The 26,435-nt window shown below is 42.4% G+C and overlaps 1 protein-coding gene across 1 annotated transcript; it reads right to left on the bottom strand.

The window, feature by feature from the left end:
* Nucleotides 1–304: 304 nt before the first annotated feature.
* On the bottom strand, nucleotides 305–25,225 carry mcm3 (minichromosome maintenance complex component 3). Its single transcript, XM_084313928.1, has 17 exons — nucleotides 25,060–25,225; nucleotides 24,677–24,789; nucleotides 23,026–23,234; nucleotides 22,030–22,160; nucleotides 20,543–20,781; nucleotides 19,669–19,777; nucleotides 19,362–19,515; nucleotides 17,600–17,731; nucleotides 16,766–16,974; nucleotides 15,600–15,774; nucleotides 15,073–15,199; nucleotides 14,737–14,887; nucleotides 12,919–13,059; nucleotides 5,884–5,987; nucleotides 5,505–5,578; nucleotides 4,304–4,406; nucleotides 305–1,057 (listed from the first exon to the last, which is right to left on the bottom strand). The coding sequence occupies exons 1-17, from the start codon at nucleotides 25,132–25,134 to the stop codon at nucleotides 859–861; spliced, it is 2,445 nt and encodes an 814-aa protein (XP_084170054.1). The 5' UTR covers nucleotides 25,135–25,225; the 3' UTR covers nucleotides 305–858.
* Between the last annotated feature and the right edge of the window lie 1,210 nt (nucleotides 25,226–26,435).

Genomic DNA, 26,435 nt, shown 5'->3' with positions numbered 1-26,435 from the left:
AATATGATAGGATCTACCGTTGGTGTGTACAGATGTAGCAGACAAAATGTTATACATGGCGAGATTCATAAAAAAAGAACAGACATTCAAACAGCCTGGCACAGACTACTTTGTTTCTACATGACCTGACTTTAGATACATTTGTGTGTCTTACAACCAAATGAGGGTTTACTTCTGGTTCAGACCTTCTACCAAGATTAGAATATAAACCCCATCTGTATGTCAGGTTTACAGCTGATCAGGTGGATTTTCATTTTCTTTATTTTTTTATGCAGAACTGCAATTGTTGAAAGATGACAATGAAAACATTTAACAAAATATTTATATACACAGGGACGCAGGTATTATCATCAACAGTCCTGCAACAGAAATGTTTTATATAAAACATTACAACAAAACAAATGCATGACATCTAGCATCACTTACATTTTGTAAGACAAACATTTGTAACACCTTTTTGAAGGTCTTTTTTTGTATATAAGAAAATACTAAATAAAAATAAAGCGTAAAAGTACTTGGATCTTTCCTTGTAAGATGTCAGTGAAGATTATAAACCGTATAAAACTGTCCTACGTTTCAACTATAATAGAATACTATAGTTTCTCCTTCCATTAGAACTCTTTCTATGCACTCTCTTTCCAGAGACAAAAATATTTCCGGGTCTAAACCCACCAAGGGATGTGACCAGAAGAGCCTGAAAACAACGATGGAAACAAAATTAAAACACATTTATAATCGAGTCGCATCTACACAATTATATCCGTTTCTTCTCTAGTCTGTTTGGTCCGTCTCGGAGATGACAACATCTTCCAATTAAACCATCCATCCATCCATCCATCTGCCTGCTGCTGCTTTCCCTCAAATCAGAAAGATGATCTCGTCGGCCACCATGACCTGGTTGTCATCCTGCATGCGGGTCAGCGCCGCCTGGACCTCTCCGTCCGTGAACGGCGCCTGGCGGTCCTTGTTGACGCCGGCCGTCAGGGTGTCCATCCCCACCGACTGAGCGTGAGCCGCCTGGAAGATGGAGAACAGCGACGACTTGAACTCCTTCAGCCTGGTGGGAGAAAAGACGAGGAGGGGGGGGGGTCATTAGAGGGGGCTGGTCACTCGTGTCGTCTGTATCACTATGCTCTATGCTTCAGGTGGGCTGCCTAGAATAGAATAGAAATACTTTAATCATCCCGAGGGAAATTTGGCACTACAAATCACTCACAGTAAACATTTAGGCAGACGGAACAATTAGTCACGAATAAGAATACAAAAATAAGCCTAAGATTAAAGAATTAAATAAGCCTTGTAAAGTCTGATGGCTGTCGGAATGAAGGACTTCCTGTGCCGTTCAGTGCTACATCTTGGGAGTGTTAGTCTAGCACTGAACGTGCTCCTTCTGTCAGCCAAGTCCGTGTGTAGTGGGTGGGAGGGGTTGTCCCTGATGGCATGGAGCTTAGCAAGGCTCCTCCTCCCCGCCACCACCACCACCGCCGCTAGAGTCCAGCTCCACCCCTACCACGTTACTGGCCTTCTGACCAGCTTATCCAGCCTGTTTGCATCCCCCGCTCTCAGTCCGCTGCCCCAGCAGGTCACAGCGTACAAGAAGGCGCCCGCCACCACCGACTCATAAAACATCCTCAACATCCTTGTACAGACGTTGAAGGATAGATGGGGCTCGTCACTCATGTTGTCTGTATCAATATGCTCTATGCTTCAGGTGGCATGCGTTGTATTGCATAAACATTCTCAGGCTACACATTCTCTTTTACACACACTCCACCTTTCTCTCGCTCGGTACTTCTTCGCCAAATTACCCAAGCGACTCCTGATTTGCCAGGACTGCTAGTTCCACTATCTAATAAGGAAAGGGCCACTAGTTCCACTATCAACTAAGGAAAGGGCCGCTAGTTCCACTATCTAATAAGGAAAGGGCCGCTAGTTCCACTATCTAATAAGGAAAGAACCACTAGTTCAACTATCTAATAAGGAAATAACCGCTAGTTCCACTATCTAATAAGGAAAGGGCCACTAGTTCCACTATCTAATAAGGAAAGGGCCGCTAGTTCCACTATCTAATAAGGAAAGGACCACTAGTTCAACTATCTAATAAGGAAAGGGCCGCTAGTTCCACTATCTAATAAGGAAAGGACCGCTAGTTCCACTATCTAATAAGGAAAGAACCACTAGTTCAACTATCTAATAAGGAAAGGGCCACTAGTTCCACTATCTAATAAGGAAAGGACCGCTAGTTCCACTATCTAATAAGGAAAGGGCCGCTAGTTCCACTATCTAATAAGGAAAGAACCACTAGTTCAACTATCTAATAAGGAAAGGGCCGCTAGTTCCACTATCTAATAAGGAAAGGGCCGCTAGTTCCACTATCAACTAAGGAAAGGGCCGCTAGTTCCACTATCTAATAAGGAAAGAACCACTAGTTCCACTATCTAATAAGGAAAGGGCCGCTAGTTCCACTATCTAATAAGGAAAGAACCGCTAGTTCCACTATCTAATAAGGAAAGAACCGCTAGTTCCACTATCTAATAAGGAAAGAACCACTAGTTCAACTATCTAATAAGGAAAGGACCACTAGTTCAACTATCTAATAAGGAAAGAACCGCTAGTTCCACTATCTAATAAGGAAAGGACCGCTAGTTCCACTATCTAATAAGGAAAGAACCGCTAGTTCCACTATCTAATAAGGAAAGGACCACTAGTTCAACTATCTAATAAGGAAAGAACCGCTAGTTCCACTATCTAATAAGGAAAGAACCGCTAGTTCCACTATCTAATAAGGAAAGAACCGCTAGTTCCACTATCTAATAAGGAAAGAACCGCTAGTTCCACTATCTAATAAGGAAAGGACCGCTAGTTCCACTATCTAATAAGGAAAGGACCGCTAGTTCCACTATCTAATAAGGAAAGAACCACTAGTTCCACTATCTAATAAGGAAAGGGCCGCTAGTTCCACTATCTAATAAGGAAAGAACTGCTAGTTCAACTATCTAATAAGGAAAGGGACGCTAGTTCCACTATCTAATAAGGAAAGGACCACTAGTTCCACTATCTAATAAGGAAAGAACCGCTAGTTCCACTATCTAATAAGGAAAGGGCCGCTAGTTCCACTATCTAATAAGGAAAGAACCACTAGTTCAACTATCTAATAAGGAAAGGGCCGCTAGTTCCACTATCTAATAAGGAAAGAACCACTAGTTCAACTATCAACTAAGGAAAGAACCACTAGTTCCACTATCTAATAAGGAAAGGGCCGCTAGTTCCACTATCTAATAAGGAAAGGGCCGCTAGTTCCACTATCTAATAAGGAAAGAACCACTAGTTCAACTATCTAATAAGGAAAGAACCGCTAGTTCCACTATCTAATAAGGAAAGGGCCGCTAGTTCAACTATCAACTAAGGAAAGGGCCACTAGTTCCACTATCTAATAAGGAAAGAACCACTAGTTCCACTATCTAATAAGGAAAGGGCCGCTAGTTCCACTATCTAATAAGGAAAGAACCGCTAGTTCAACTATCTAATAAGGAAAGAACCACTAGTTCAACTATCTAATAAGGAAAGGGCCGCTAGTTCCACTATCTAATAAGGAAAGGGCCACTAGTTCCACTATCTAATAAGGAAAGGGCCGCTAGTTCCACTATCTAATAAGGAAAGAACCACTAGTTCAACTATCTAATAAGGAAAGGGCCGCTAGTTCCACTATCTAATAAGGAAAGGGCCGCTAGTTCCACTATCTAATAAGGAAAGAACCACTAGTTCCACTATCTAATAAGGAAAGGACTGCTAGTTCCACTATCTAATAAGGAAAGGGCCACTAGTTCCACTATCTAATAAGGAAATAACCACTAGTTCCACTATCTAATAAGGAAAGGGCCGCTAGTTCCACTATCTAATAAGGAAAGGACCGCTAGTTCCACTATCTAATAAGGAAAGAACCGCTAGTTCCTCTATCTAATAAGGAAAGGGCCGCTAGTTCCACTATCTAATAAGGAAAGGGCCGCTAGTTCCACTATCTAATAAGGAAAAAGCCCCTGGGTACTTGGGTAGGGCTGTGGCGGTAACCGCATCACTGCACCACCATTAAATTATCAATATGACTCCTTATACGAGTCTAACGGTGCACTTCCTCCCCGCGGACTGCAATCTCATGCCACAGAACCACACTGCAAAAAATTATAAAGACTTGTATATTCAGATAAAGCGTGATGGGAATAAATGCCGGATTAAAAACACTTGCCAATACTCCTTGGCCAGTTAAAGTTCACTAGAGACCATAGCAACCTGAAACACAACCCACCTGTCTGCAGACAAGTCCTTCTCGCCGTCCTGGGAGGGAGGGATGGGGGCGTCCTCAGGCTCCTTTTCCTGAGGTTCAGCAGGTTTGGGGGTTCCGGCTTGAACTAAGGGGGGGAGGGGGGGGGGGGGTTGTTAGAATTTCTTTCTAAATAGTTTAAAAAAACTCTTGTGTAAAACCACAGTATGTAGTCCAGTCTGTGAGAGGCATGTAAAACCAAGTATGTAGTCCAGTCTGTGAGAGGCATGTAAAACCAGTGTAGTCCAGTCTGTGAGAAGCATGTAAAACCAGTGTAGTCCAGTCTGTGAGAGGCATGTAAAACCAGTGTAGTCCAGTCTGTGAGAAGCATGTAAAACCAGTGTAGTCCAGTCTGTGAGATGTATGTAAAACCACAGTATGTAGTCCAGTCTGTGAGAAGCATGTAAAACCAGTGTAGTCCAGTCTGTGAGAGGCATGTAAAACCAGTGTAGTCCAGTCTGTGAGAGGCATGTAAAACCAGTGTAGTCCAGTCTGTGAGAGGCATGTAAAACCACAGTATGTAGTCCAGTCTGTGAGAGGCATGTAAAACCAGTGTAGTCCAGTCTGTGAGAAGCATGTAAAACCAGTGTAGTCCAGTCTGTGAGATGTATGTAAAACCACAGTATGTAGTCCAGTCTGTGAGAAGCATGTAAAACCAGTGTAGTCCAGTCTGTGAGAAGCATGTAAAACCAGTGTAGTCCAGTCTGTGAGAAGCATGTAAAACCAGTGTAGTCCAGTCTGTGAGAAGCATGTAAAACCAGTGTAGTCCAGTCTGTGAGAGGCATGTAAAACCAGTGTAGTCCAGTCTGTGAGAAGCATGTAAAACCACAGTATGTAGTCCAGTCTGTGAGATGTATGTAAAACCAAGTATGTAGTCCAGTCTGTGAGAGGCATGTAAAACCAGTGTAGTCCAGTCTGTGAGAGGCATGTAAAACCAGTGTAGTCCAGTCTGTGAGAGGCATGTAAAACCAGTGTAGTCCAGTCTGTGAGAAGCATGTAAAACCAGTGTAGTCCAGTCTGTGAGAGGCATGTAAAACCAGTGTAGTCCAGTCTGTGAGAAGCATGTAAAACCAAGTATGTAGTCCAGTCTGTGAGAAGCATGTAAAACCACAGCATGTAGTCCAGATGACACATCTCTGACAACAGTGGAAGGAAGTGTCGACGGTAGAAAACAACGCTTTCTTACTGTCAGGAACGTCCTGCTCCCCAGCGAAGTCGTACGGGTCATAGCCCTCACTGCCCTGTGAACCACGGCGCTTCCTACAGGACACACAAAGAATGACGGTCATCAAGAAACCTCACAATAAAAAATACTAAAAGTCCAATAGAAATACAATATAATAAAAACATGAGGAGGTAGTTCGTATGAAAGAGGAATTTCACTGGGGGAAAAATACACCGTTACTAGCAGAGAGGCTAAAAGAAGTATAAACTCCTGTTATAATTCAATTTAAAAATGGAACAGAATAACGAATAACCAACAAATATACTGAGAGATGCAGCAACTAATGCCTGTAAAATATGGACTCCCTTGCTTGGAGGCAGCGAGTGGTGCGTGTCTATACCTCTTCCCCTCAGAGCGCGGCGTGGTGCGCTGCGTGGCGGTAACTTCCTCTTCATCCTCAGAGTCCTGGTCCTGTCGGGAACGCTTCTTGTCCTTCTCCAGAACCTACACACACACAGAGGGACAATCCGGAAATAAGCTTCTAATCCTCCTGCTTTCAGCCTAGAACTTGGGCTTTTGGCATCAGCACTTTTTCTAGCTTCAAATGAGCCAAAGGAGCGAGGGGAGGAACAAGGACAGGAGGATCCTGTGATACTTTAAGATAAGATAAGATATTCCTTTATTGATCCCCTTGCGGAAATGCAAGCATCATAGCAGCATGGGGGAGGGGGGAGGGGTAGTGAAAACAAGTAGTGTAAACAATATAACAAGTCAATATAATTAACTAACTAACTGAAATATACAGTATTCACAGTATCACATAAGGTAGTGTTATTGTCCTTATTGTTATGCAAACATTATTCAATTGTAAGGCAAATAAATAAAGGATTAAGATTTGTACTCAAAACATTGTGCCTTGATATGTTTTTTTGTCTCTCCTTTATTTAATATATATATATATATATATATATATATATATATATATATATATATATATATATTAGGGCTGTCAGTTTATCGCGTTAATTAGATTAATTAATTACACAGCAAATTATCGCGTTATGAAAATTAACTCAAAATTAATTACAAAAAAAAGTTTTTTTTTTTTTTTTTTTTTAATAATATTTTTTTTGTATCTCATTCATTCCATAAGAATGTAGAATACACATTTACAGACTTTTTTCTTTTTTAATATGGTCCATTTGCATGTTCTTGGTATCTGATTCTAGGGACATCTATGAATCTCAGGGAATGTATTCCCAGTGTCAGAAATACTGTGGGCTAGATCCACAAAGAATGGATTGCACGGTGCAAGTTGCACCCTTACTTACAATTCATTATGAATAAAAAATGGGGGACCCTGATGTAAACAAGACGAAAGTCTTTCTCTGGTCTGCATCCCCTTAACAATTGTGTGCCGTACTGTATTGTACCCATTCTGCAATCTGTTAATAACATTTTCATTCAATCAATCAATCTGCGCGGTGATTGATTGAATGAAATCTTTTTTTGAGTAAATTGTAATGAACCAAATGAGAATATCAATACATTTGTTTGTATCTTTGACTGTGAATAACACCATGCTCAAATTGACCAGACCTGAAAAATCTAAGCAAATTAATAGATGGAAGATGATTAAACAGAAGGTTTTGTAGATACAGTACTGAATTCTGCCATCCGGACACATGCAATTTGAAATATGAATAATATTGAAAAATATCAGGCATAAAATGGTTATGCGATTAAAATGCGATTAATTAGATTAATTAATTACAAATCCTGTAATTAATTAGATTAATTTTTTTAATCGCCTGACAGCACTAATATATATATATATATATATACATACATACATACACACACACACAATTAGAGAAGCATAGCCGAATTTCTGCCATCAATACTGATCAGGTAAGAACTTTTCAAACACCCATAGGGAGGAATGCTGGGCGGAAGTATCGTGCGCCAACGGAAAGAATGACTGAATATTCTGTGAAAGCCCTGTTGTTACATAGGAAGGTTGGCCATTATTGTTGTTGCATTTGTTGACATTATATATAAATTATGTTGGATTCATATTATAGTTGATGGTGCCGTGTTCGCCTATAGTAATCCTCCTTTCCGTTTCCTCTGCTCAGGTACCACTTCCTGTAGTCTCCTGAATACCCGGTGATGACTCCAGCTGAGGTCCATTACTCATGAACCCTTTCATTGCTGCACTACCAAACGGTTAACCCGTTCACTGCAACAATACACAGAAGGTTAACCCGTTCACTGCCACACTACAGACGGTTAACCCTTTACTATCACACTACCGACGGTTAACTGTCTGTAGCGTGATAGTAAAGGGTTAACCTTCTGTAGTGTGGCAGTGAAAGTGTTAAGCGGCGGGTGGATAAAACCTGAGATCCCACATTCATTCAGGGCCTTTTGCCGCTGTTGTGGGACTGTGTGAACTGTGGGTTCACCCTTTTGCCTAGTAGCCTTATTTGTTGCTTTGCTTACCACATACGTTTGGTTGTGTCCTGTGACACTTGTATTACTTGTGCTTTGTTAGTTTCCCCTCGTTTTTCCCTATTGAGTGGAGTTATTGTTTTGGTGTTCATCCCTCGCCTTGTTTTATATTCCTGGTTTGTTCCCCCTTCCTTTATTCCGATTTTGTTTGTTTATGGGTTACAATCCCCTTTCCTCTTTCCTCCTGCTGGGACTTGTGCTACATGCACACACTGAATGTGTAGAAGCAGAAACCGACTTGGTGGATTTGTATTGTTAGAATATTAGAATTTATATTGTTTAGACTAGAGGTTGTATTTATGTTTGAACTCTAGGGGGCAATCCACCTCTATAAGTAACCTAGCTGATCACTGTGATGCATGCACCTGTTTTAGGAGATACGTTTTCCTACCCATTTCACTGTTTGGAACTGACAAATAGAGCAATTGACAACTGTTCCGATTTAACAATTTATTCACTATTATTCTTTTTTGGACAATAAAACCCTGCAAACTGTAACAACTTGGACATTCTTCTATATTTACATCACAAACTTTGTTACTGAGTAGAGAGCTAATTATGCATGGTGCATCGTGACGCCTGTCAACACATTCGGGGAGTGACAAGCGGCCACTACAAAGTAGGAAAACGTATCTCCTAAAACAGGTGCATGCATCACAGTGATCAGCTAGGTTACTTATAGAGGTGGAGTGCCCCCTAGAGTTCAAACATAAATACAACCTCTAGTCGAAACAATATAAATTCTAATATTCTAACAATACAAATCTACCAAGTCGGTTTCTGCTTCTACAGAATGGGTTGGGGTTGACTTGTGCTACATGACATACAGAATGGGTTGGGGTTGACTTGTGCTACATGCACACAGTGAATGGGTTGGGGTTGACTTGTGCTACATGCACACAGTGAATGGGTTGGGGTTGACTTGTGCTACATGCACACACTGAATGGGTTGTGGTTGACTTGTGCTACATGCACACAGTGAATGGGTTGGGGTTGACTTGTGCTACATGCACACACTGAATGGGTTGGGGTTCACAACAACCCTGTCAGATATATATCTAAGTATGTAACTCCTGTTGTAAGCAGCGTTACGAGTAGTGTTGTCACGATACTGGAATTTCGACTTCGATACCTTGAAAAGTATCGAAAGTATCGATATTTTCTATACAAAAAAAATATATATATAATATATATATATATATATATTTTTAACAAATTTTGCTTTTGTTGCTGGTTGATTCACCTCAGCTTCTCTCTGGTACGATAAGAGAAGATAAATATAACACTTTTAAAACCATTTGTTTATCTTTAGATCAGACATTTAAAAATAACTAAATTATCTAATCTAAATCAAACCCCTCTTAAAAACAAAAACCTGTTTAACCTAGCCATCTATAAAACATCATGCTAAAACTGTGAAACAAACTCCCCTAAAGAAAGAAATACATAGCAAACATGACTCAGTTATGCACAGTGTTGTGCTAGTTACTGAAAAATAGTAACTCAGTTACTTTACTAGTTACTTCATTTCAAAGTAACTTCGTTACTGTACTAGTTACTTACACCCAAAAGTAATGAGTTACTGTGAAAAGTAACTATTTAGTTATTTAAAAAAAAAAAAAAAAAAAAAATTGCTCAAGTCCCATGCCCCATATACTCAAAATCGGTTGATCAACTTGACAGTTTCCATTCACATCACCGAACTCTGCTAAGCAATGTGGTCTAGAGCGTTTCATTATATATTCCCTCCCCGCTGTATGTATATTTCTCTCCCACCCACCCACCCCCTCCTAATGTACAGTCCCCTCCCCATCATATGTATATACTCTGTCAGGATCTAGGGGTAACAGTACTGTATATTTGAATACCGCTTATGTCACAAATGTATCAGTACTAAATACCTATATGTCCCTATGCCATAAATGTCATGTATGTTGTGTATGTCATAAATGTCTATATGAATTGAAAATGGGGGACCCTGATGGAAACAAGACAAACGTCTTTCTCAGGTCTGCATCCCCTTAACAATTGTATGTATTGAGCCGTACTGTATTGTACCCATTCTGCAATCTGTTAAATAAAGTTTTCATTCATTCATTCATTCATCCATTCATTAATTCATTCATAACCATCTTGCAGCGTTGTTTAAGATATCAATCAAAGCATTGCAACGTTAGAATAGTTAGGATATCAATTGTGCATGAAAGGACTATATTTATATTGTTTGATTAGTATTATGAGATTCCCTGGCAGATTTCGTACAGTCAAAATCCGTTGATCTTGAGTTTCAGTGAACACATTGCACTCACCGTCACCAGTCTGCGGTGGTCGAGATGTAACGTTAGTCCAGTTGACTCCAGCAGCCCTTCAAACATGTTCTTTATCTCGTTTCCATGTTGTATATTAATTATCTCTCCAAGTAGTTGCTAAATGGTTTGTTAGTTCGTTATTATTACTGCGTTCTTATTATGTAGATTCATAGCGAGCGTCCTCTTGTTGTTTACTGTAGCGTCTATTTCTTTCAGAACGTCAGTGGCCAATCAGAAGTGCGAAAACAGAATGAGGCTACGGAAAGAAATAATAATAATAATAATACTTCGTTTTATATAGCGCCTTTCAGTCTACAGTAAACAAAACAAACGCAGGCGAAATAAGGACGCTCGCTATGAATCTACATAAAAAGAACGCAGTAACGAACTAACAAACCATTCAGTAACGTAAGTAGCGTTACTGAATTTCAAAAGTAATGCGTTAGAGTACTAGTTGCGGCAAAAAGTAACTTCGTTTCTGTAACGCGTTACTTTGTAACGCGTTAGTCCCAACACTGGTTATGCAATAGTGCTGCTGCTTTTTATTTGGTTAAAACAACTACAACAATTTTCATGACGGAGAGAGAGAGAGAGAGAGAGAGAGAGAGAGAGAGAGAGAGAGAGAGAGAGAGAGAGAGAGAGATTGATTTCTCTCCGGAGCTATGCTCGGACTCGGAGCATTTATTAATGTTACATTTTCAACAAGATTGCTGCTACTTAAACACTTCATGGAAACGGGGTAACGTTATGTCGAGTTCATACGTGTACTAGTGTAGTTAGTATGAACTTGACTTAACGTTACTCCGTTTCCATGAAGTAATTATAAAGGTCGCCAGCTAGCTAGCATAAGCTAACGTTAGCTAATAGCTATCGTTGGCACTGCTCTGTAACAACGCTTTAGCTTTTCCTTCGTCGTTTACTTCAGACCCGAAGTACTTCCAAACAGCACTTCTGCTGTTTTCTTTATCCACAAGCACAAGTTGCGGAGTCTCTGCACTGGCCATATTCGGAGCTAAAATCTTTTGTTTACAAACTGAAGACAGGTCTGCGAGGGGGAGGGCTGCAGCGGAGGAGGAGGGCCAAGCGTGCTCTGCAGCAGCGTGTCTGTCTGTCAACAACTTGCGGTAGAACACTGCGAGCAAGCCAGCTGGTATCGATACTGCAGAAAGTATCGGTATTTCGGGAAATGAGTATCGAAACCGTTTTAAATATTCAGTATCGATATGTATCGATATTTGACAACACTAGTTACGAGTAGGCATTTTTAAAATAAACAACCAAATAGATTATCGCAAGATAACCTTGAGTTTATAGCCCATGCCCAGCATCCAAATGACATTCCTTTCCCATCAAGTCATAAAAATCCAAGACTGATTTGTTGAAAGTAGGTCCATCTATTTGGCGAAACAAATGTGATATTCCAAAACATTTCATGTTGTACCATGTAATATGGACATTTTAGTATGCAAACCAAAAAGCAGATCATGAGTTTTCAGATAATGAGATTTTAAATCGACCTCTTTCCAGCCCCGCCCTCTTTTCTTGATCCTTCCCAAGCAACAGTTGTGATTGGAGTATCAAGAAATTAGGGTGGGGCTTGAGACTTTATGGTCAATAGGGAGGTGTAGTCTGATGTCACTGGTTGTTCCACCCGTATAGGGATTTTTGGGAAAATGGATTATCGGCTATTGTAATAATTCTGCCGCATGGAAATTGAAAAGCTTTCCACTTTTGCACAAAATTAGTTCCCTTCCATCACTAACATTATTGTTTAAGCATCTTTGGTCAAAATAAAATTTGCCGATTTTTTTTAATGCTTAATTGCGAATATTTTCATGTTGAGCTATAGATTGTGGATGAATAAGCACAGAAAGGTACACCATGGAAATGTTATTCGTTTTAAACGAGACGATTTTGAAATGGGCAATGGGGAAATACATTGCGTTGGACAGAGGGTGGAACACGAAAAACGGCAACGACGTCACCACTACACCTCCCTATAGAGGTTAATAGAAGCCTTGCACAGAATGTTTGTGTAGTTCTTCCAGCATGGCTGCCTGCAACATAGCAAACATCGTTTTGTGCTTGGCAATGGAACGGTTGCTATGTGTTGATGTATGAGAAATATATCAACAAATAACATTAATTTGGTGTCTTATTAGTGGATCTTGCAAAGAGGATTACAAGAACTGTAATACCATGCGTTTCCAGTGTTTTACCAACTCTAACACTGTGTAGACAATTTATTTTGAAAGTAGTTACAGGAAGCCATACTGGAGGAAAGAACGACTCAAACCTTCTGTGGAAGGACTCTATTGAGATTTGATCAAGGGGTAGGATTAAATAAGTGTATACTTCTTCCTACTCCTTTTCGAACATGCAGATTGAGTTGTTTTTCTTTTTTGTTATTGTTTGTTGTATTCATTGCATGTTCGAAATAAAGACTTCAAATCAAATCAAATCAAAATCATTTGAAAATTCACAATTGCATGGTTTTCTTTCTGAAGCATTCCATTTTAATGTTTGCCTTGGAATATTTGTGTAGTGATGAGATGGTGCTCATTCTGGTTTTAGTTTCAGGAAACATTAGGAGTTGCCATGGCAATACTGACCTTTTTGAAGTAGGCGAACTGGACCAGCCCCACAGCCACCTCTGCGTCTTCCAGCTCCACGGCTTTGCTCATGCGGGCCTTGGCGTGGGCCGTCGACAGGCGGATGAGGGTCTCCAACGAACGAGCCGTCACCGGGGATGTCTGGGGGGGGGGGGGGGGGGGGGACAGTCAGTCTAAACAAGCTCACAAAAAGGCAACCCACCAAAATAAAGAATTTCAATGTGTTCTTTCCATGGCCTTGGAAGGTTTAATCATTATTTTGTGAACACAAGCTACTCTCTCCCAAAGTCTAGAGAAGTAAAACTCAAGGCTGGAGCTGTTCCATTGACAGTGAATGGGATATTGTGGACCTCGATAAGGTAAGTGGTTTACTTTTTTCCTATCCAAATGAGCCGTATTCTATAGTAGTGGTCTCAGTTCTGAAACGGAACACGTATCTATGAACTCAGAACATTCGCCTGGGTGTCTCTCAGTGTCATATATAAAATCGTTCCCAATTCATCGTCTATGGAGCGGCTTCAGACTTTATACCTGATGACATTAAGTACCCTTAGCTTTTTTCCTTCTTTTTTTATAAATATGGGAGAGGGTTGTCGGTGTTTGTGAATATTTTGTACCGTCTTAGGGCTTGTGTCCATAGCGGATGTTTTTTGAGTTGTCAGCTCCTTTCTCTCATTAATTTCTATTCTACAGACGCGACAGGCGCGCTCCTTTACCCAGCGCCGCGCCTCGCGTTTTAGCGCTCTCGGCGGCAGCGTTTTTGGGCGGAGCGCTCCCAGCGCCTAAAGTTGAAACTAGTTAAACTTTTGGAGAGGAGCGCCGCTCATCAAGGTAACTCTTTCCGACCGACCAATCAACATCGAGCAAGTGGCTGAGCCGCGGCAGTCGCGAGACTCAGGAAAACGCTCTGAGCTTCTTTTTTTTGCTTTTCATAGGGGTCCGCCTTGAAAAAAACGTCCGCTATGGACACAAGCCCTTAGACCACAGGAAGAACATGAATTCTGAAATTGGGCAAAGTTCTCCTTGGAATATTAAATCAAATATTACATATCGTCAAATCATAATAGGTATACAACTACATAACACGTACAGTATGTCATGTGTACTCTGGATTGAAATATTTCCCTATTCTTTTTCAGAATGCATAATACAGTATACCGTACTTTTCTGACTATAAGCCGCGCCTTTTCCCCCCATTTTTCGACCCTGCGGCTTATACAACGGTGCGGCTTATATGTGACTCGACGTGACCAAACTCGAAAATGTAAACATCTAAATATTGCTTTTTTGACTGCATTGAAATGTTATTTATCTGTTCCCTTATTTGCTAAACTTAATACAACTTGTAAATGAGTTAATGCTTGTTATTTGTCCGACAGTATTGTGTCCCAAAGCTAATTACATATGGTAATTAAACATTAAAACACCTGCGGCTTATAGTCCAGTGCGGCTTATATATGTACACATCATTCAATTTAGCTGCTGCGCGGCTTATAGTCAGGTGCGGCTTATAGTGCGAAAAGTAGGGTACATGCTCACCCTGGCAATGTAAAGTACGGTACATGCTCACCCTGGCGATGTAAAGTACGGTACATGCTCACCCTGGCGATGTAAAGTACGGTACATGCTCACCCTGGCGATGTAAAGTACGGTACATGCTCACCCTGGCGATGTAAAGTACGGTACATGCTCACCCTGGCGATGTAAAGTACGGTACATGCTCACCCTGGCGATGTAAAGTACGGTACATGCTCACCCTGGCGATGTAAAGTACGGTACATGCTCACCCTGGCGATGTAAAGTACGGTGCATGCTCACCCTGGCGACGTCGAGGCCCATCTGTTCCTGGCCCCTCAGCCTGGAGTACTCCTCTGCGATGTGATTGGCCGCCTCCTGGGTCAGCACGGGGGTCAACACCTTGGCGATGTGGATGTACTTCCTCATGAACTCCTTACTCACCACTTTGTCCCTGTGAACAGAACACAGAACATTTAACCAAACACACGTTATCCAGAGCCATTTCCAATTGACCATTTGAAACATGATTGACGTAGCGACCATCCAATCAGACATCAGTGCTCTGACGTAGCACTGACAATGCTGTTTTATGGGCAAAAAAAAACGAGAATGGAGAGAATGAATGCGTGTGTGTACCGGAGTCTCCTGCTTCCATGCAGCAGGTTGTTGTGTTTCTCGTACACGTGCAACTCTTCCTGGTCCTCCCGAAGTTCGTCCGGGTCCTCTGTGGCCAAGATGTCCACCGCCCCGCCCAGCGGCATCGCTGCAACACACCACACATCGTCATTAGAACACTGTTTATGACCAGCCCCTTATTCTAGTTCCCCTGCAACATAAGTTAGGCTGCAGATTAGTGGTCTGAAATAAAGACTCATTAGGCCACATACTTGCTCTGGAAATGTTTTTTTTTTATTTAAATTTTTTTTTAGTCACAAGAATAATCATTTGGAAAATGTTTTTCTCCAGAGAAAATCTTTGAAAGCAGATCAGAGTGATTAGTGCCTCTCGAGCATCTAGGATCAGAATATTCAATGAAAAGCAGTTATCTCATTAGCATGCCATCGTATTACCATGCCATCATATTACCACGCTGGAAAGCAATTTAATGTACTTTTGCCTACTCCTATCCTACCCCCCCCCCACCCTGCTGGGCCAGTACCTACCAGTGCCCTCCTGCTCGTGTGGGTCACGGTAGCGGTGCATGCGCAGCACATGATTGGATATCTCCCGGTCCTGTTCCGCATCCATCTGGTCCAACATGATGAAGAGGAGGTCGAAACGCGACAGCAGGGAGTCCTGCAGGCCAATGTTCTCCATGGGGGTCTTGTACTGGTCGTACTGAACGGAGGAAGGACAGACGGGGGTTAGAACGTGTGCCTTCAAGGTACCGAACATTAACCCTTTCACTACCAAATGGTTAACCTTTTCACTGCGCCAATACAGAAGGTTAACCCTTTCACTGCCACATGCCAAAAAGGGTTAACCGTCTGTAGTGTGGTAGTGAAAGGTTAACCTTCTGTAGTGTGGTAGTGAAAGGGTTAAAGTATACAGTCACGGATCCAGAACTCTGCTGCCAGGGTTCTCACCCGCACCAAGTCCTGGCACCACATCACCCCCAACCTCATCCACCTCCACTGGCTTCCAGTCAAGTCCTGCATACATTTTAAGAGCCTCCTCATCACCTACAAAGCCCTTCACTCCCTTGCCGACCGGTAGCTAGCTGACCTCCTCCATCCATACATCCCACCCTGGAGGCTGCTCTGTCCTCTGACTCCGGTCTCCTCTCCATCCCCACCACCAACCTGCGCACTGTCTGTCCCAGAGCCTTCTCTGTTGCCACACCCACCCTCTGGAACTCCCTCCCTCAAAACATCCGCAGTGTTAAATCCCTGGACTCTTTCAAATCCCAACTCAAATCTCACCTCTTCACCAAATTGATAAATGATTTCCCTCTTTTCTTTTTTACTTTGTTGTTACCATGTTCCTCTGATCACCTTCCCCTTAGCTGCCCCCCCCCCCCAGTTAAGCGCCTTGGGTTTCCTGAAAGGCGCTATATAAATCCAAGAAATTATTCATTATTATTATGAATCAATACAAACGGTATGGAATTTTACAATACTGCCGTCAAGGATATACACAAATCGTCAAATTATACATGTACATTATAGATAGAGAAAAACGAATACAGTTACACCAAATATAACAAAAATATTGTGATGCCATTTTGCCCACATCACCCAGCCCTAATATTGCTCAACCCTTTCTTGTGATAATATGGTAATGCTCAGATATTTCGCACGTAAAGCCTCTGTGCCAACATGAAACGTACTCTGCCGTAGACGGGGTTGGCGGCGGCCAGCACGGAGCAGCGGGCGTTGAGCCTGGCGTGGATGCCCGCCTTGGCGATGGTGACACGGCCCTGTTCCATCACCTCGTGGATGGCCGTGCGGTCCATGTCGGACATCTTGTCGAACTCGTCGATGCAAACCACCCCACGGTCGGCCAGCACCATGGCGCCCGCCTCCAGACGGCGCTCCCCTGGGGGGGAAGGAACATTTTGAAGAGACATTTTTAATCAGGCAAGTTGTTTAGAAATTGGTTAGATATTATATATAATCCAACCTTTCTCCCTTGATGCACCTGCCAATGCAAGAAGCTCGGTATGAGCACGCCATCTCAAATCAATACCAGAGTTGGTTGATCTATGAATCACTGTACTCACTTCTTTAAATTAATTTGCTTATTTTTATGTCTTATTATATTTTTTCTTTCTTTTTGGAAACCATTTGTCCGTCTGTCACTTTGTTTTGATGTCTGTCGTCCTTGGTATTTCGTTCTGTGTTCCTAATGGATAACTTTCAAGTACATATCATTTGTAAATGTTGGTCGCACTGAAAATTCAAAATTCAAAAAGAAAAAATATATATTATATATAATCTTGTGAGAGCTTGATGAGGAAACTAAACTAAAACAACTCCACCATGGCTTCCAAGAGCACGGTTTGGTTTCATTTTACCTCTAAAAAGAACAGATTCTTGCACTCAAAGAACAACATAGCAACGCAACACTGTAGTCGAGTGATTTGTTGATTGATGTGGTCGTAACCGAGCAGTAATGTTAATGAATGTAAGTATCTATAGGAGTTATTGAGTATAGGTCCTACCGGTCTCCTGGTCGGTGGTCACGGCGGCAGTGAGACCCACTCCAGAGGAGCCTCTGCCGGTGGTGGCGATGGCCCGGGGCGCCGTGTGCAGCACATAGCGCAGTAACTGGGACTTGGCTACCGACGGGTCACCTGGAGATGGAAGAACATGGTCAGAAATAGATATTTAAAAACCAAAAAAAGGATAGGATGAGCATTTCCTATTATTTAGGAAAATTGTGATTTTGATCCAAGCAACATTTGGTACTGTATAACTTAAGCAAGGGGTCCCCAATAAATGTTGTGCCCGGTCCACTTTCTAGGATTCAAATGACTTGGCAGGCCAACTAGGGCTGGGTTTATATAAAAAAAAATATGTAAACGATCTTCATTTGAATTAGCGATTATCGATTCATAAAATCCCAAGATCGATCTTAAAAATAATAATAAATTATCATAATTCTTTTTTGTATTCCCTTCCTGGTCGTTGCACGTATTGCCCCGCTGTCGGTCTGGGAATTTAACCTTGTGAATCGGTTCCTTTGGGAAATCAGTACCCAGCCCTAAGGCCAACCCTGACCCCGGCGTTACGAATTTCACAATAAAAGCAAAGAGAAATATAGATCGTCGCGTTTGTTAATAGAACTTTGTCGGACCAAATAAAGATTCCTGACGGCCGCCTATTGGGAACCCCTGCCTTAAAAAGTTATAGTTCAGATTTTTCGAACCCTAGCCCTATTTCCTGCTCATCAATGATTATGTTAAAGGGGAACTCCAACATTTTGGGAAATTAGCTTATTTAACATCTTCCCCTCCAACATTTTAGCTTTGGGAATAGACGCTCCGTTAGCATAGCTTAGCTTCATCACTGGAAGTGGGGGAGGGTTAGAGCCTTACAGTGCCTTACAGTGTATTGCAAGGTCTGACATTGACCAAACTTGATATGCATGACCTTGGTGGGCTCTAGGTCAACTCCTGAAAAGGGGGTCAATGTCAGACTTTGCAATCAAAAGTTAGGGGGCTAATAACCGTTGCCATAATTTCAGTGCGCCCCTAACTTTTGATTGCAAGGTCTGACATTGACCCCCTTTTCAGGAGTTGACCTAGAGCCCACCAAGGTCATGCATATCAAGTTTGGTCAATGTCAGACCTTGCAATACACTGTAAGGCACTGTAAGGCTCTAACCCTCCCCCACTTCCAGTGATGAAGCTAAGCTATGCTAACGGAGCGTCTATTCCCAAAGCTAAAATGCACGCACAGAGACAAAAAAGGTATGTATCTTCTTGTCTAACTCCAGGGAAGATGTTAAATAAGCTAATTTCCCAAAATGTTGGAGTTCCCCTTTAATTGTTAGAGTACTTTCTCAACACAATCCACACGGTTCCTCATACTAACTCCGGCTAGCCATAAAACGAATGCAAAGTCAATGGGGTCAAGCTCCCGTCTGTACAATATGAGCAAAGTTAACTGAAATAAGCATTAGTTTGTGGCCGCCAACTAGTATATGGATCAGCATGCATTATATTGAGATAGCGATCAGAACTGTGTGTGGCAGTCAGGGTTTGATTCCCACTGCTGGCCCACAAGCCATGCTAACAAATACATGCCGTCATGGCACTGGGAGGAGTCCAAATGTAGCCCACTCTCCAAAGATGGTTTAAACCAGATAAATACTAATTCACACAACAACTAACTAACTAACTACTACAACATACATTATTACAAGACTAGTTATTACTATTATTTAAGAAATGAAAAGAGGGGGGGCATGTCGACAAGTACCGATTAGCAGGACATTGATGTCTCCTCGGATACGCGAGCCGTTTTCCAGAACCTTCTCCACCCCTCCCAACAGCATGCAGAGGATGGCCTTCTTGATGTACTCATGACCATGGATGCTGGGGGCCAGCGAACGAGCCAGCTGGTCAAATACTGCCTGAGAGAGAAAACAAGAGTTGGAAACCCATTGGTTATCAAGCATAAGGGGTTGTTGTTGTCCTCCTGTTGTCATCATTCAGGTTTATTTCTGCGCATGTGTCCCGTTGGTCTCTCAGAGTAGTAATGATAACAGTATATCAATTCCCTTCACCTTAGGGCGCGTCTGGCTGAAATCCTTGATCTTGGTCACATCGTCAGCAGAGAAAACGGGAGCGACCTCCTTGCTCATCTGTTTCACCTGACAGGCAATCATGATGGTCCTGGGAAGGGAAAGAAAATAATTAGAAGCAATCTTGAGAGGTCTACCATAGTTACCCTCTGGACAAGCACTTTTATAATGTACATAACAGTAATTCAGACAGTCTCATGGCCTAGAAACCATCAGGAAGAACATGATCGACTGAAATTATTATTAGAGAGAACCTTTCATATATAATATATTATTTCAGTCCTTTGTCGTTTTTCTGATGCATGCGGGCTGGTGCCTATGTTGCTGTAGATATGCATATATCGTTACGGGTTTCCATCTCGTCTGTACATCCATTTTTTCCTTATATTCTTTTTAAATGTCTTTCTTCCATCTATACATTTCGTGTGGACATACTGTGCTGCATTTCACCCGTGAGTCTTCCTGTTCGAGTGGTGCAATTATTCCTTGTGTGCACTAAAGGTGAAACCGTGTGCCGAGTGATGCTTTGTGATCAAATGTTTGTGTGAGCTATTATTACACCCAAATCAGGTTTATATTCTAGTATTGCTAGAATGTCTGAACCAGAATTAAAACCTTGTTCGGGTGTAAGAGCTCAGACAAACATGTTATTGCCTCACACAAAGCCAATTCTTCATCTATAAAGCAGCGCCAGATTCTACATCACAGTAACATCACTTGAGTTCTCTCCTATTTCTAGAGCATAATAAATGCAAATTCTTAAAATGGGTGACATGCCACTTTAACGCAGCCTGTGCCCAGCAGCTATACCTGGCTCATCAGCCTGGGTAACCAAAAGTACCCCCCATTATCTCACCTGAACGTCCCAGAGGTGAAGCCTCCCTTCTTGGATGGCAGACAGCGGTAGGTGCCGATGACCTGGACCCTGTCCCCGGGTTTGACCACGTCCACCAGGTCGTTGTCCAGGATGATGTCCAGCGAGCGGGGCAGCTGGCCGGCCGGGGCCTTCTCCGGCATCTCCTGCACCGTGACGGTCTGGTGGTCCTTGTAGACGGACAGGCCGAACTCAGTCTCCAGTGGGTTGTTCTCCTCATCCTATAGGGAGACGAGAGAGGGGTTTAGCACAGTGGTTGTGTTGTGTACCATTTTTTACTTCAGGTGGCCACGATGATAGGCCTTAATTAACCTGTTAAGGCCCGATCGGTACCGGGCCGAGATTTATTATTTCACGTCACAAATAGATCAATACAGTAGCGTATTAAGTGATGTTGCGTTTCTTTGTGTGTGTGTAGCTCCTAGCGAGAAACAGAGATGCCGCTTTCCGCTGGGCACAGTCCTGTCCGTGACGCTGAACTGGACGGTGGAGGTCAGAGGGTCATTTATTTAACTCCACTCCTGTCACTAGACTCGCATCATGCAGAACTCGTCCCGAAGTGGGAGTGTCTGAGTAGCTCAGCCCTAGGGGTGGGAATCGCCAGAGATCTCGCGATACGATACTATCGCGATACTTGAGCCACGATATGATAGTATCGCGATACTCGATATATCGCGATTTTTATTCTACTACTACGTATCGATTTCCCCCCCCACCCCTACTTAGCCATAATGTTGTTGATGGAAGACTCAAGACTGTTGCTCAGACTCAGACCGACTCCTTCCTGGGTACATAGGATGTGCAGCTGGTCTCTGGGCAACAGTTTCCCCCATCCTCCTAACTACTGTTTTTTTTTTTCTCTTTGTTTTTCTCCCATCCCAATGTTAGTCGTTATGCCAATTCCCAATCCCCTTCGTGGTCGCTGCGCACTCTACCCCCTACAGTCGGTCTGGGAGAGTGGAGGCTATCGCATGCTTCCTCCGACACATGTGTAGCCAATCAACCGCTTCTTTTCACCTGGCAGCGCGGACTCTCACTGAGAGGGTGTAACGTGTGGAAGGATCACACTACCCCCCTTAGATCCTTTCCTCGCTGAGCAGGCGCCCCGACCGAACTGTAGGAGTCTCTGTTTACAACGACCAGGACCCGCCCACCAGCTTTCCCACCCCTAACACTGCCAATTTGTGTTAGTATGAACGACCAGCCAAGCTGGTAGCAACGCCGAGAGCTGGGCTCGAACCCAGCGTCTCCTGCGTTGGTGGCGAGCGCCTTGCCCACTACACCACCTAGCCGCCCCTAACTACTGTTCTTATTGTTTTTTTCCTCTACGCCTAATTTGTTGCAAGATGTGAAAGATGCAAGGTATTATGTATGTTTAGTCTATTGGTATTTCTTTGTGACATTGTGATGAAATGCCTTGCAATTGTGCTGCAAATTTCTTATGACAACTGTGACCGTTGAGTGTTCACCTTGGTGGGGTAGATGGCACTGGAGGGGAAGGCGTCCAGGGAGGTCATGTCTGTGTACTTCCTCTCCATGGTCTTCTTGGTGGCTGGACAGTAGTGGACGCTGCGCACCACCTTGGGACGCACCAGAGAGCCTGGGGGGGGGGGGAGAATATAGTAGAATAGAATATAGTTACATTGATTATTTAAATGCCTTTGTATTTGCATGTTCAATGTGATGACTATAGGTGAAGATTATTCTTCACAATTCCAAAATATCTCAATACGTACAATGTAATTTGGTTGTAGGACAGTAGCATCTTCGACACCTTAGTAATGCACATGGTCGTGGGACAGATCAGAAGTATCTATAACATTTTTGTGCAAATTTTCAAACTTTAAGCCGACTTTCTATTGTTAGAATTTGGGCTTAATTTTTTTTTTAATACTACCCATTTTAAGAAATACTGAATGAACTGTCCTGGGGCACAGGAAGAACATAATGAATTCTTAGAAATTGTGATGTTTAAGAAAAAAAGGAAAGCCCATGTTTGTATCCCGTCCGCAGCCACAGGCACTTCAAGTTTGTTTATTAAATATCACAATAAAATACAGGTACCTTACGGTGAAATGCTTGGTTCTGTATGAGCCCCTGAGAGTGTGCTTCATACATAAAAAATAAAAATAAAAAAAATTAAGTAAAAAAAAAAGTAAGTAAAGAGGAATACAATATACAATATAAAGTAGTAAAATAATTAGTAAACAGTGAGGTACACTGCAGAGAATTAGGTACAAAACTTTGAGGTAAGGTGCAATTTCAAATGAGGTATGAATGTAGTGCAAATCTCTTTAATAATAGATAAATATAATGTAGTGTTAAAGAGTCTAAAGTGAGTGTTAAGGTGCGTGTCTGTTTAAAAGTGAGTGTGTGCATGTGGATGTGTGTGCAGTGAGTGTAGATGATGGGTTGTTACATGGAGTCACTGAGCATCCTGATGGCCTGGGGACAGAAGCACTCACACTTGGTGACGATGCCCTCCACGCAGACCATGCTGCCCAGCAGGCGGCTGCCGAGGGTGCGGGGGCTGACGTGCTTGGAGCCGAAGCTGCCCTCCAGGCCGATGAAGAACTCCTCATACTGCTTGGCGTAGGTGGCGTCGACAGAGGCCACCAGGTCCTTCAGCGCCCGCTGAAACGCCAGCAGCTCCCCAAAAGCATTGCCCATGAGTCTGGGTGGAGCGAGACGAGAGAATGTCACCATGAACTCAATAAAAAACAACAAAAAAAAGATCTCCCCTTGGAACATAGAATTGGTCTGGTGTTGTGTTGTCCTGTTATCAACCAGAGTGGTGAAAAATAAACCTAATAACAATAAACGTTTGAATATTGTATATAGAGTCTGTTTGACAGGACTTTACCGAGGTGTGTCACCAACGACAAGAAGGAGTAGAGCAAGAAGGCACCGTCCCCAATAAAGGAAAATATTTTGGTTAATCTCTGGCAATGTGGATTCGTTATTAAAGCATGTTGCGGTGCATTATTCATAAGGTATACATAATGCAGCTCAGCTGGTGGTGCGCGCAGCAGAGCGTACTACGGGTATTGCACTACCACCCCTGCAGGACTTGTATAACAGGAGGTGCAAATCCAGAGCCTGCAGAATAATGAAAGTCCCCCACCACCCCAACAACAGCCTGTTCAAGCTGCTGCGGTCAGGCAAGCGCCTACGGTCACACGCTACAAGAACAGAGAGACTCCGGCTCAGCTTCTTCCCCCAGGCCATCAGAACACTGAACTCTCCACTCACAAGTACACACGAGCACACACAGACACACACAACACTCATGCGGCAACCGCTAAAACAATCACTTTAAATAATGGAAAAGTCACTTTAAAGGAAGCACACATGAGCACACACACAACACACACACTGTACACGCTCACACACTAGCAGCCACTTTAACATGAGCACACACACACTCATGCTGCACACGCTCACACTATGGACACTTTACAAAAGGAAAGGTCACTTTAAGAATAGTATAGTATAACTTGAGATTGTATAATATAGCATTGTATAGCAGTGTACATAAAGACCCAGTGCCTCATCCGTAGCTAACAGTGTATTGCACTACCACAGGACCTAGCATGTCCTACCATGCTCTGTAAAAACTCATGTAGACACCGATATGCCCTACTTTGTTTACTTGTTTTATTGCACAATGTCGTTCTATTGGATTCTTATTATATATTACTATTGTATTATGCACAATCGTTGCAGGCAAGACCCCCGCATTTCATTGTATACTTGTATGCCGTGACAAATAAAACTCTTGACTTTACTTGTATTGTATAGTTTAGATATATTAAGAGTTAAAATTGTAAATTGTATAGTAGTGTACATAGGAACCAGTTTATCAGGAACTTAGCATGTGTTTTTTTTTATCATGCATATCTTGTGTCTTACCTATTTAATTTTTTTCTATGCCTATTTTTATTATTGTATTTTGCACAATCAATGCGGGCATTTCACTGTATGCCCAGCTCTGGTATGTATGTGACAAATAAACAGATGCAGTAACATTATATATATAAAATTAAATCATGAATACAATGCTCCAGAATGTGACAGTGTCTGACAGTCTTCCCCGGTTCTCCCGTCCCCGCATACTTTGCAGCCCGGGCCTCGTTGCGTCGCCTCAGGTCGTTGATATTGATGATGAGACGGGCCCTGTTGTCGCTGATCATGTCCCGGACCTTGCCCTGGTACACGCCCTGGTCTTGCTACACAAATGGGACAGAAAGAAGATGGACGTTCAGCTAAAACCAAAACTCAGTCAACATTACCATAAATGCTAATAATATCACACAGCATGGGAGTTATACAAGGTAACGTTGTGTAACGTTACAGTTTAACTAACGTTAGCCAAAAAGGCAATAGCGATCATTCAATAGCTTCGAACAAGTTATTCACTGTTAATTGGTTTTCTTTTGTCCCCGTCGCATGGCTGCCTCTCTATTCGCACAAGATAACATCCAGAATCCTCCACTTACATCATCATCTAAGAAGTCAAGGTAATCTCTCTGAGCCTCTCTCATCTCCAGGTCATCAGCGACGTCGGTTGCCATTGTGTACAGTTATTTAATAGTACTGATACAACTGAAAAGTATTGTATAACGTTGCCTCTGGTTCCGATGTCTGTGCCGAACCACAAGAAGACTGTCGTTTTCCCGCCACTGTGTGCCGGGTAGACGCGACACACAGGACACGATTGGTCTAAACGGTACACGGGGAGTTGCATATTCGGCGGGACACTACAACTGTCCAATTGAACTCCGTGGCCCGCCCCTTCAACAACTCGCGCGTAAATGTCAGCAGAAAGAGGCGGGCCGTAAAAGCAGGGAAATCGAGTAATCACAATAGGGTCAAAAGGAGCGGTCTTCAGTTTAAACAGTAGATGGCGACATATATAAACCTACTGTGCACTTTTTTTTTAATCCAAATAGTCCAAATGCATCATTCATGACAATTCAAACTATAAACAAGTTGGCCTGTTGGGATGTTAGATCCTAATGTGAAAAACTGCGATTTTATATGTCTGCACTTTATGTGCTCATTTTGTGAAGCACTTTGAACTGCAGTTTCTGTATGAAAGGTGCTATACAAATAAAGTTTTATTATTATTATTATTATGACACATCTATTTTCAGTGAGTGAGATTTGGAATTTGGGTCTCTTGCCACAATTTCTACAATATGCTGCTAGACAATTAACTTTGTTTGTCACTCCTCTCTATATCTCTCTCCCTCCCTCTATCTTTGTCATTGTGTGTGTGTGTGTGTGTGTGTATCTGTCTGTACATCAAATTACCTCAGACATTTTTCTAAAATGAGTTGGATGCTCTTCAAAGATTAGCAGGAACAAGACATGATCTGAAATTAAATGTGAGTCAATTTAGTGGTCATGGGGTACCATAGTCTACATTTCCATATGATGCTGGCCAACATCTCTGGGTTTTCATAAATGCATCATTCATGTTCAGACCGAGTAGTGAATTGCTGTATTCTAGCAGTAGCTATAGGCTACAACTTTGACCTTTTAGGCAATAGCCTACATATTTTTATCTTTGTGGATAAATTACTCTGAAAAAATGCTATTCAAATATCATTACAAGTGACTTTTTTCAGAGTAGCCTTTTTGTGAAGGAAAAACAGCACTTCTGGGCATGTTCATTTTAACCCCTCCCAACCTTCAAAGACCTCTTCTGTGTTTACGTTATAGCCATAATGTAATATATTTATTTACATATACATTATATGTATACGCAGGCCTGGACTGGCCATCTGGCATACCGGGCATTTTCCCGGTGGGCCGACGCATCTTTGGGCCGTTATAATTTCATTAAAAAAAAAGTTTGATCAACAACCGG

This window comes from Notolepis coatsorum (assembly GCF_963971535.1).
Source record: "Notolepis coatsorum genome assembly, chromosome: 5".
NCBI lineage: Eukaryota > Metazoa > Chordata > Actinopteri > Aulopiformes > Paralepididae > Notolepis > Notolepis coatsorum.
Note: the sequence above shows the minus strand (reverse complement) of the source record. Positions and strands in the feature narration are given on the sequence as shown.

Bases quoted from the DNA above. Each gene is read 5' to 3' on its own strand.
- mcm3 (XM_084313928.1), bottom strand. From the start codon at position 25,134: ATGGCAACCGACGTCGCTGATGACCTGGAGATGAGAGAGGCTCAGAGA. The intron at 19,516-19,668 runs GTGAAGGGAATT...TTTCTCTCTCAG, and splicing joins TCAGCCAGACGCGCCCTAAG to GCAGTATTTGACCAGCTGGC. The intron at 5,988-12,918 runs GTCAGTATTGCC...GTGTGTGTGTAG, and splicing joins AGTTCGCCTACTTCAAAAAG to GTTCTGGAGAAGGACAAGAA.